Source organism: Venturia canescens, chromosome 7 (genome assembly GCF_019457755.1).
Source record: "Venturia canescens isolate UGA chromosome 7, ASM1945775v1, whole genome shotgun sequence".
In the NCBI taxonomy this organism is placed as follows: Eukaryota; Metazoa; Arthropoda; class Insecta; order Hymenoptera; family Ichneumonidae; genus Venturia; species Venturia canescens.
Window position 1 is genome coordinate 867,779 of NC_057427.1, and position 11,991 is coordinate 879,769.

Here is an 11,991-nt window from a genome sequence, read left to right on the forward strand (position 1 = left end):
AAAACGAACACCGTGTTCGTTTTGCCCCGTGATCGCGAAATCCGGGGCAAAACGAACACGACTCGAAGCGAAAAGTTTAATATTAAAATTTCCTGTTTTTTTTTTCTTTTCGAAACCACAATGGGCACAGGGCAGAGGCAAAATTTTCTGAACTACGAAAAATTCTTTAATTCTTGAATTCCCTTATTTTTTAAATGAAATGATGAACAATGTAAGAAACAAAGAAAATTGAATTCATTGGAATTGTTTTCTACAGAAATCGCAATGATACAATTCATCCGTCTCCGGATGAAATATAATCCACGGTGAAAAAAATTGAATTCATCCCAACGTCTTTATTGCGAAAAAACTAATTTTTTGATTTTTCATGCCTCCCAGAGGCTGAGTTCGTTTTGCCCCACATTTTTTTTTTACGAGATTCGAGAAAGAGGGAACGGGAAAACTGATTTAGAACATAAACATAGTTGAATCATGATTTATATATTGGTGCAGTGAATTTGGAGTTAATTTTTTTCATGTTATAAGAAATTGGTGAAAAAATCCGCGATTTTAACCCATTTATTCGTCTCGGACATGAAATAAATGGGCCCGAGGAGGTCCCATTTCTTTTCTCACATAGCAGAGCTCGTCTTACGCGCGGACGCCGTCGCTTCCAACGCGTTGATTGTGAAAAATGCAATTTTCGGATTTTTTATGCCTCTCTGAGGCTGAGCTCGTTTTGCCCCACAAATCGTTTTTCACGAAATCCGACCTACAGGGAACGGGAATCTGTTTCAAAACCTAAAGATAGTTGAAATATCGTTTATACCCTGGCGCAGTGAACTCCAAGTTCATGTTTCACATGTCACCAAAAAATGGGTTTAGAAGCGATCTGCGACTTAACCCCATTTTTTCCTCTCGTGCATCCAATAAATGGGCTCAAGGGGGTCCTATTTCTTTTTTCGTATGCCAGAGCTTGCATTACATCCGGGAGCAGTCATTTCCAACGGCTGTATTGCGAGAAATATATTTTTATAATTTTTTTTGCTTCGCAGAGGCCGAGTTCGTTTTGCCCCGAAATTTTTTCTTTTCGAAATTTGAAAAATTAGCGATGGTAGTCAGTTTTGGGACTCAAATACAAGTGAAAGACCGTGTGCTCATTAATGAATTTGTCTTAGTTTCTTAAAAGTTCAATTTGCCCCATGTTCCCCTACATCGCGTTGCTGGCATTGTTACATCCGTGTTACGGTTTTATTGATCCACCTCCCTCTGGTATAAAAAGTACACTTTCCAACGACGTGAAATTATGATCTCGTAGCTCGTATAGGGTTAAAAATAATGAAATTTATTGGATGATGGTTATCTTAAATATTCACGATTCAATCGATCTGTGTAAGCCTTTGAAGGTGGAACGGTATGTTTAACAAGCGTTAAATCTTTCCTCGTGGAACATTTCCCCGGAGACTGAACGACGGGATGTTACTCCAGATGAGGTTTGACCGATAATAGAATAATTCCAGGAGAAATGAGGCAGCGAAGCAATCTGCTGGCTCTGTTTTCATAGCTGTTTCGTTAAACGCGATAAATAAATACTTCCACGAGAATTGCCCCGTTGTTCCGATTCTGCTGGTTCAAGGCGTTTGCGATCGATGGATTTTGGAAAGGTTTTATTTTTCCACGCAACGACGTTTTTCAGCATCCAGCACTTTTTCCTCTCCTTTTCAGTATGCCAATTATATGTTCGACCGCGAGACTTTCCCTCGGAGAAAATAGCCTCGAATATGGATTTTTTTTTCGTCATAAAACGTGTCGAGCATACACGTTGAATCAGAGCCAAGTTTGGAGGGACCCCAAAAGCCGAAACTTCTCACAGCGATACAAAGTTCAAGTTGACTAACAGCAGAGTGGGTGAAACATAGTTTACGTGACAGAGGACGATAACCACAAGGTCCGAGTATGCTTTTTGAACTTTGAATTACATTATATTCCATCAGACTCGTGTGGCTATTTTGCAAATATATTAAAGCACGTTTAGATCCCCGTGTACGAGCGTTCCGACAAATTTCAGCACTGCGCTCCTCCTGGTTTAAGCGATCAGTGCTATGTAACTTTCAACCTCCTTAAATTTACGCGAATTAAAGTGCGAAGAGCTCTTCGCACAAAGCGTTCCTCGTTCCAGCGTTGCAACACGTTTTCGGCAAGAATAAGATACGAGCAGCATCCGACAAAAAAAAAGCAAGCTCCGGTAGATCTAGTCGCGTCGTTACATTCCGAGTAAAAAACTTTTTGGCCAATTTTTTCTCCGAAGTATCGTCGAAAAGATATCGAATGATCGGCGACAGCGAACCGAACGCATCGCGAGGCCGAAGCAGTGGGGAGAGGACAACGCCCCTGCCCCCCACCCGACGCCGCCTCGAGCCGCGGCTCCGATTGGATGAGGCACCACAAAATAATGAATATATATCTCTTCAACCAGAAATCGTAGAGCGAAGGGATTAAGAACTTTTCTCTCAAGAATTCCAGAAGGTTTGAGAAGGTGATTTTCAGGCTGCGTATTTTCTTCCCGTTTTGGCCTCTCTCTCTCCCTTTTCGATGAAGAACGCCAACCGCGACTACATACGACGCCAACGTCATCGACGTAGATGACGAGGGTGGTTTGCTTTTTACGAGAGACTACACAACGAGAGCACACGAAGCTTTGGACCCATTTGGAGAGTGATGAATAGCTTGTCGCTGAATATTTCTCGAGTAGCTTTCAGCGACGGACCGCCTACCGAATTCTTCCACTATCCGCGCACCCTTCGAGTGTATGGATAAACCACATCAAAGCAGGGCCCTCAAAACCTCCGGCTTGTTACTCCTCCGCACCCTTCTTCCAACTGCGATCGAAAATATCTCAACAACTATCAACTACATTTCCACCCACCGAAAAATCCTCCAGCAAACATTTTACGTAAACAAACAGACCGAATTCCATCAAACATTGGAGTGGATTCCAGAACGCTGAAATCGTATCAAGATGGATGAGGGAATTTCATCAAATTCGTGTACCAGAGAGAACACTGTAAAATTCACGAAAATAAAAACGGGCGTCAAAGTTGTGCAAAAAGTTTTCAGTGTAACCGCGCGAATAATGACAAAATCATGATGAAAAATGGGAGCTGCTGCGAGAAAATTTCAAAATAAGGGAGACCCGTTGATGAATAAATGATATATTCGGCTGATAATGGCGATATGTATATTCACTGTGAAGGGTGCTTTCAAGGGGATGTGCTAAAATAGCCGCAAAATCCACTGAATCGTCTCCCCATGATATGTAAAAGGGAAGAAAAGCCTCGCGGTTCGTTTCGTCGATAAAGCGAGAGAAAAAAAAAGAGAGAGAGAGAGAGCGAGAGAGATAAATGAGAGGGAAAAGGAAAACGATATACACGAGGCAAGGATAATCCAGCGAATGTGGTCCAAGCAGTCAAGGAGGAGGCTTCTCGTCGCCCGCGAACTAATCAAGAAGCTCTTTTATATCGTATACCCGCGTCGGCTTTTCCTCTCTCGCTCTTTTTCTTCCTTTCTACCTTCCTCTATCTTCTTTCCGTCCCTCTTCATTCATCCCTTTCGTTCTCTCTCCTCATCAGCCTCATCCATCTCTAGGATAAATACAACTTGAAACTCGTATTTCATCGTTAGGTACAAGCTTTTAATAGCCGCACATATACATATAATACCATTCCTCGAGGTACATCAATTCCCTCCCGTTCCTCCTCCCCCACCCTTTCCATTCTTGTGCAAATCTGAACGAACCTCGTATGTACTCTTCCGGTTTACCAACATGACGAACACGTGTCAGTTTTATCGGTAAATGTACAGGCTCTAACTCGAGTTAAAACTGTTATGAACTTTTCATAGCTTTTTTTTAACCTCTAAACTTCGTTTTTCTTAGCCCTTGCGATGCCGATGTTGTTTGCGAATTTGTGGTGGAACCATAATGTTTTATGTACAAGCAGAATTCGAGAGAAACGATTTAAAAGAAGCAATTTGTAACTTAATTTGTCAGAACATCAAAATCTAATTTGTTATTCTATCAAAGGATTAATAAAAATAGGGAAAATCACTCGCACTCGTTATAGTCATTTTTCTTGGTTCATTCTCCCTCGGCCATACGATGCCTACGGGGAGATCCGCCATTTTGAATTTCAGCCCCTTCCCCAGCAAGAAGGATTGTTTTTGGAGTAAAAATTAGCACGATTTAATTGCGCTCGAGTTGGAATGTAATGAATGAAAAAGACGCGAGAGGTGGGAAGGCGCTAAGGCGACTGTGCTACAGTTATATTATCGCATTTTGCACTGATCACGGTCTTGATGCTTCTTAAAGTGAGGTTACACACGCACGGGAATTACTCGAACAGGCAGCGCCACCTCAGATATCACGTGACAGCGACGAAGAGGGCGTTTAGATTCGCTTAATGCTATTGCGACACGAAGAGGGCGAGTAGCTAATTTTTTTAAACCTTCGGACTCGATATTTTCTTGGGAATTTCGAATGTAAAGTATTTTTATCGTCGAAAGGTACGAGCAAACTAAAAATATACCATTTTTTCAGACTGATAGTTATTCAGTATTTTTACGCTGCGATCGTAGAATTTCAATCTGTTCAAATAGAATTTTAGTTTATTATTTAGGATAAATATTCGCATGGATTGAAAATTCGTTTGATGAAGCGAAAATACTTTGAGCAAGTTCGTTTATTTGAATTTACGATGAAATTTACTTGAAATGGAAATGTACTGCGGGGGGAATCTGTGTCGTGTGCTTGGATTTTTAGGTGAAAATTTGATGAGCTCGCGGTGAGCGTGCTCGAAGGAATATTAGTGCTGGTCAAGGCTGAAGAACCGATGGAACCGTAACTCGCGGAAACTTAATGAATTCGTGGTGCTTTCGTAAATTAACATGAATCTCCATGTACAAACAATTGACGCCGATATTATAGCAAGAAGGAACATTCAATAGACCGGATGTTTGCCCTCGAAGCTTCTATCAAGAGTATCAACAAAGCCATGAGAAAAAAAAAGTCGCGTATCGGTCGGAAAAGGCTTTTAGTCGCAATCGTGTTCGCTGCGGTGTATAACGATGGCTTTCTCTCTCCTTTCTTTCGCTCTTACGAGGACTCTTGGCCGGACTCTGGAACGTCAGTCGTCGTCGTTGTTCGGTCCTTCTGGTCGATGGGACGCCTGCGCCTTTGCCAAAACAAACCAGCCTTCGGCTCTCTTCGTTTACCGTATCGCCTCCTCGTCCATAAAATCTTTTTCCCCTTTCTCTCTCCTTCTTCACTCCCCCTCTTTCCAACTTTTTTCCTTCCCACTTTTTCTGCTCTCGCTGTCCTTTCACCTTTCAAACATCTCAATTATTCTCAAACCTTCCACTTTTATCCCAACGATTCGAACGTTTCGGGAGATTATTCAAATTTTTTTATCGGCACGCTCCTCGACTCTTTCCTGGCGAGCAACTTTTTAACATCCATATATAACCACGCGATTCCTCATTCATCGTTAACTTTTTTTCAATCAATCATTCCCAGCGTCTCCCAATATCATCGAATTCCCCGCGAGCAAATTTTCACTTCCCGAATAAAATTAATCACACCTCGGATAAGCACAAGAGGAATTATTTATTCGTTTGTTAATATTTCACGTTTATTGCCTCGACGAATTTCTCCGTCGAGCTCGGGATTATTCGAAACTTCGTTATCGACCCCTTCATCCACGTCCGCCGAGCCTCCCACGATCGATAAGCCTCCTCGATTGGTAAACTCCGCGTCCGATGGATCGCCACGTGACTCCGGAAGATGAATCGAGCTCGGGGTGGTTTGGATGACCTTCGCATGAAAATTATTCAGCCGCTGTATTTAATAACTCGAGGAGATTCGAAAAATCAAGGCCAACTTGGCTTTTGCCACAGAATTTTGACCCAGTCGCGGACAGTTATTTTCCCCCGAACTGCTTAATTTTTCGTGTTCGATTATATAAATCGTTTGAGAATAAAATCACGAAAAATGCAAGTTCTGTTTGGGGAGTCGAAAGGACCCAAAGTGGCCTGAGAGTGTTTGCCAAGATTATAAAAACGGTTACGATCGCGAGAGTTTGCTAGCGAGATTTATTTGGGGAAAAGTTTCGAAAGAGCGAGAGTTCGCGAACGCGGCGATGAGATAGGATAATGGTCGGTTGGTTTCTTCGCACATTATTCCAACGAAGAATAAACACAAGTGGGAAGTTAAAGTTGTGATCGGCAAGGGTGATATCGCAGAAAATGCAACTAATTGGCAAACCTGCAACTGTGCAGCAATCTCGAGTGCGATGGTAGGAGGACGTGGCATGAATGGAGCAACATTTCTCCGGTTCCTCGAGGTCACGAGTGAGGTCTGGTGCGTCGCGGTGTTGTCAATTTGATTAGGATAATGTTGTTGTTTGTTCCTGCGTCCGTGGCGAGGTCCCTCTGCCGGCAATATTTTCCTTCGTTGTTTTGGCAACTTGCTACGCGCCTGGATATGCCATTTAGAGGGAGCATAAAAAGGAATAGATGAGAATAAGGGTGCTCCGTTGTGCGGGATAAATGATCGGGGGAATTTTTGAAAGCATCTTCGAGATTCGAGAAAAGAGTAACAAAATGCTTCGGGCGTTTCTGGTTCACGCGAGCATTAGGGGGCCGCACTTGGACAATCGCGAGCGAGCATAAGAAAAGATATAACGAGAAAAAGCGCGCGTGTTCGATCAAAGAGATGTTCTTGCCTGTGTATGAGAATAGAACCTCGAGAAGTTACTGACGATAACAGGAACCGGAAGTGCGATAGTCAGTACACCGGCGAGAGCACACAGGCCACCGACCAACATTCCTGGAAAGGTCTTTGGTGTCATATCACCATATCCTACGGTCGTCATGGTTACCAGTGCCCACCAAAGTCCACCGGGTATACTGTGGAAGTCGTTTTTCGGGTTCTCCTGAAACAAGAGCACGCACCGCCCTCAAACTCAATACTATAATAATTAGTCCGCACCTCTGTCATACAGCCTCGCGTCATACAACGCAAATAAATAAACACGGGGCATCCGATGAAATAAATATCATTTCGTCCATTATTATAAATTATAGAAAAACCCCGCGACTGGACAATGAAAGTGGCGTATTTCAGTAGGTTGCCCTCCGACCGATCAGACGGGGATGTGACGTCTCGAATCCCCAATCGGCCATCCGATTCAGACCGAACAATAAGTACCATTTGCCGATAGTTACATTTCAATGTGACGCACATTTGTTTCCCCAACTCTTTTATTTCCGGCGAAAGAACAACGCATACTGGGAAAAACTCGTGCAGAATTCCCTCTACATTAGGCGGCTGGCTCTGGAACTCGGCATGGAGTTGAAAAGACCCGAAGCGCGGTGTATCACGCGAGGGCCAAAACACGCACGCCAAGTGGTACAACACGCTTCCCTTCAAAAGAAACTACAGTGATTGGCGCTCTCTCTAAAACTATAACCGACTCATGCATGCGGTTCGTGACGTCCTCGTGTCTCTTTCCTGCGCTATATATTTTTTTAGTACAAGCTTTGAATTCGGTTAGAAAAAGTTATTATAGATTTTTCTACGATGCGCACGTGTAGGTACTCGCGCGAAGCCGATCCTCCACTTTCGTCACGTTTCATTACATGTCGGGGAAAACTTACTTTTCTCGGCCGCAAACGCGATGCGTATTTGCAAAATCACGTGCGCGTGCACCGGGCCCTCGTGTTTCGTTGAAAATTTTCATCTTCAAAGTTAAATAAGTTGAGTAGAAATTCATAATTCGGTAGCAAAAGACTCGATTATTTTCCAGACATAGGACAAATTTTTATCGTATTGAAAATCGTACTTGGGCATGCATTCGTAAATAAAAAAAAAAAAATGCTGTTTACATTTTGAATGGGCCATTCGAACGATTTTTTTGGCGATTTTGATAATCAAGTTCCTCATTTATTGCATCGGTATTTCTTGCTAATTCTTCGAGAGGTAAGATGGTAACGTACTAACTGCCGGAAATGTACCATTCGAGCAGAGAGTTATTAAAGCTAGCTGAAACGGTTTGGTACGTCGCAACAGACATTTTCGAGTTAGGTAAATGCGAGGGAACACGCGATCAGAGTGACACAGACACACAGAGATAGAAGGAAAAGGAGAAAAGATACCTGTAGTCGTTCGGCATAGAAGACGAGTGAGGCGAAAAGTACAATGCCGAGGAGGAGAAAAAAGACGAGGAGGGTGAGTTCCTTGGCAGAGGCTTTGAAAGTATGCATGAGAATTCTCAGGCCTAGAGAGTGTCTCGTCAACTTGAATAATCGAAGTACCCGAACGATGGAAAAGACTTCGAGGAAGCCACTCGAGGTGATCATTAGCTCGGTGTAAAAACTTAAAATGGCCGCCATGTCGATGACGTTTAAGGGCGAGACGAGAAAACTTTTGAAACTCGGAGTCACCTGTGAACTGTGATGATTTTAGGAAGATCGCGTCAACGGAATTGGGCTCCGTTAGGAGAAATGAATCAGAATTTTGTTTGCTACTATAAATACTCACCAAAAATCGCGTTATCATTTCGAGAGTGAACCAGGCGTTGCAGGCATGCTCGAGATAATAAAAAAATCTGTGAGTCTCGATGCCCTTTATCGGATTGTTCGTCACATGCTCGTCCAGCCGATTTTTATGTTCGATGCCATTTCCTGTTGAATTAATACGACGCAGCGGCGCCCCCGTGTCCTCGCTGATCGTTCGTGAATCCCGAAGCTCTCTCGTTGCCTCATTGGTTTTAAGGCAGAACGACAGGACCGACAGACAAATGAAAAGGACCGAGATGGACGCTATCAATTTGGCGAGGGTCGATGAATAAGGCTCGTAAAACAATGCCCAAACACGAGGACGCAATCGCTGCCATCTCGTTAAATTTCCCCTCCTATTATCATCCTCCTCGAAACCAAACAAACGAGCAACTTCTTTGTCCTCGAGTGGCTCACTGTCCACCTCTAATTTGTCCAATATCGCCAATGTCGTCTGAGTGTCACGATGTATGCTGTACGTGCTCCAACAGCAGGGCTCAACCTCGGTAATCGACAAACACTCAACGTCAATCTTAATATCCTTCATTTTCATTATTCCAGTCTTTTTTCCTATAAATTTCACTAATTTTCGATGCCCTTTTCCAACTCATATTTCTAACATGCTTTTTCATTCGTATACTCGAAAGTTTCATATATTCGAAGAAATTCGTAGAGATTCGTTACAAAGATAAAATGCCTGCAGGAAATAGATTTGTCCTTGGCCCCGAATAGCTCGCGAGAGAAATAATAAATGTATTAATTAATTATTGGACAAAATCCTCGGCTCACAAGTCATATGGTTTTGTTCCGTGGTTGGCATAACCAAAGGTTATCGTTAGAGGTAAGAAGGGAGGGGACGCTTTGGCCGAAAAGGTTCTGATATATACACGATCACGTTTATGGCTACGTTTAAAACGTTAATGTTGGGTGGCCCGTATGGTTTACGAGAGCGAGTCCAATGTTGTGCGGTTTGGTTGCTCGCCTAGTTAATACGAACAAGCTATATCAAAAATAGAACTTCGAGCACAGCTGGAATTTTAAATGAAACGCTTTTCTTCCTTTTCTACATCGAGTTGAAAATTCTTCACAGCATATGGAATGAAAACGATGATCGCATAACCAATATCGTGTGTTAATATTTATTACTGCGTCATAACAATGCTAATTTTATTAGCATCTACTCAAAAAGGTTTCTCCGCGATGATCGTAATGATTTTTCATGTCGAGTGCCTCGATCCAGAAATTATTTTTATGTGCTCAACCCTTTTTGTTGAGGTGTGTAAATCACCGTTTCAGTGTGCTACGAAATTCGGAAACGAGTGATCGATACCTACGTTAGGGCAAAGACATTTTACCGTGGTGCACAACGTAAATTTCACTATCTGCTATATTTTCTATTATAAAACTGAAAGTTCCGTAAAATATTAAAAATTTTACAGTGCGTTAGTGGAATAAATATTTTTCGTTAACATGTCCCCGCAATCATCAAATATATCCGGTAAATTTAACAGTGAATTTCACGCTAAATATTACCGTTTAATTCTCTCCGTGCTCACGTGCTTTCCGGAAAGCTTGGAAAAAGCACCAGGCTTGGAAAAATAGAAGGAAAATCAATTGCTCAATTAATGCTGTTTTTCGAATACAATGTCTGTTCCTGATTAAGCAAATCGCCGTTTCATCAATTATTCATTCATCTTACGATCCAAAATGGAGCGCGCAATTTTATTATTTATAGCAAATCCAATTTCGAGTGTTCGGCTACAGAGAATATAAATAGCGTTTCAAAGGCTTTTTTTAATCGTTTAAAAAGCGTATTGCCAATTCTCTGAAAGAATTCAACAACCTGGAGAAATTGCCAGACGAGAATAACAAGCCGTCGAGTATAAATGAAACAAGAGCCACCGAAGCTTCTCTCCTCCTCTCCTCCATATCAGAGCAGAAGCTAAAGCAAACAATGCTCAATATCTCTATATGCATAGAGAAAAAATGATTTACTTGAGATACAAAAGGAGCTGAGAGTCCAAGGTTCTTTAACATTCAACGAACCTGATTGGAATCGAGTCCCCAGAAGTCGAGCTCCTCCTCAAAAAGAGGTCCACAGACGTCAGACGGATAATGAAGCTTTCCGGTGCGATAGTAATTAAGTACCTGAGCAAAGACTCCGGGATGACGATCGAAAAAGTACTCGTTCAGTATCGGATCGTAATTCACAAGTGCTTCGGTAAGCCTCGAGAGTCTGGTCGCTGGTATCTTCTTCAATGTTGCTTTATACGTCTCGTGACGTACACCACCCACATTCAATACAACTCTGTTCCCAGAATGCATCTTATATTTAGATTTTTTAGTCGATTCATCGGTTCTTAGACGATTTTTTATCGGCTCATCGCTTCTGCTTTCTTCGACTACTTCTTCACGTTTTTTATCTCTTTATACTTTTCCAAATTCATCCATTGACTTCCCGAGACGTTGCGACGTCGCGGAAAAACGTCTGTTTAGAATGTGCAATTGTATTTTTCCCAAGTTTCAAAATGTTTCATTCGTCGCTCCTCGTTTGATTTCCGACGTTGATCAATCTGACAAACTGAAATGAAAATTCTTTGTCATTAGTTCCCCTTTTATTTGCACTTTATCACCGATGCAAGTTCCTCATCCGCAAAGAGCCAACACGCGATCCATTCGTCACTTTCACGCTTGAAAAATTAAACTCCTTTTCTGTAGAGCGAAATCGATTGATCTGTAGATTTTCATGCGAGGGATCATCGAGCGAACTGAACTCTTGAGCAAACTCACCGCGCGCTTACTCGGGCTTCTATAAATTTCCTTGTTTATTTACGAGCTCAGCGCAGATGGCGCCCTCAACGAACGTCACGCTCCCAAAGGAAGACGTAAATTTATCCATTTTTTTCTTAGAATTACCTCATTTTTCGACCATTCTTCGGAGAAATTCGAAACGAAACGATAGCTGCGACGTTTCATGCCTTTCACGGATATTTCGCAAATGAATTTTGCATCGAGCGGATTGGCAAGGCATTTTTAACGAATCCTAAAAGCAGCATTCGTCGTGCTAATCATCACCAAGAATGGTGAGCAAATCGACGGCGTAATACAACTTATCGAGAGAGCAGATTCACTCGTTTTTTTTTTCGTGAAAAGCGATCAGGCAAGGCTGCAAATCTTGACAAAGGAAAAAATAGCTCATATATAAACTCCCTGGGGGAAAACTTGCGATAGATAGTGACAAGAATTGTTAAAGTCCGCATCGTTCAAGATAGGATCTTATATGGGTCTGTATATACGATTATATTGCCTATTTTTATCGGTTTTTACTATACTCCCCTTTTTCAGCCGGCTCAATTGACTCGTGCAATTGATTTTTCTCCCGTTGTTAACAGCTTCAGTAAT

General features: G+C 42.2%; 1 protein-coding gene across 3 annotated transcripts; it reads right to left on the reverse strand.

The window, feature by feature from the left end:
* Window positions 1-5,617: 5,617 nt before the first annotated feature.
* LOC122413597 (potassium voltage-gated channel protein Shaw-like) lies at window positions 5,618-11,357 on the reverse strand. Of its 3 annotated transcripts, none has more exons than XM_043424041.1 (6): window positions 10,738-11,357; window positions 8,573-9,091; window positions 8,188-8,475; window positions 6,756-6,965; window positions 6,296-6,508; window positions 5,618-5,845 (listed from the first exon to the last, which is right to left on the reverse strand). In XM_043424041.1, the coding sequence occupies exons 1-6, from the start codon at window positions 10,912-10,914 to the stop codon at window positions 5,639-5,641; spliced, it is 1,614 nt and encodes a 537-aa protein (XP_043279976.1). In that variant the 5' UTR covers window positions 10,915-11,357; the 3' UTR covers window positions 5,618-5,638. The 3 variants fall into 3 exon arrangements, with proteins under 3 accessions (XP_043279976.1, XP_043279975.1, XP_043279973.1); XM_043424040.1 differs by having other exon boundaries at window positions 6,756-6,962; window positions 10,636-11,357; XM_043424038.1 differs by having other exon boundaries at window positions 10,636-11,357.
* Between the last annotated feature and the right edge of the window lie 634 nt (window positions 11,358-11,991).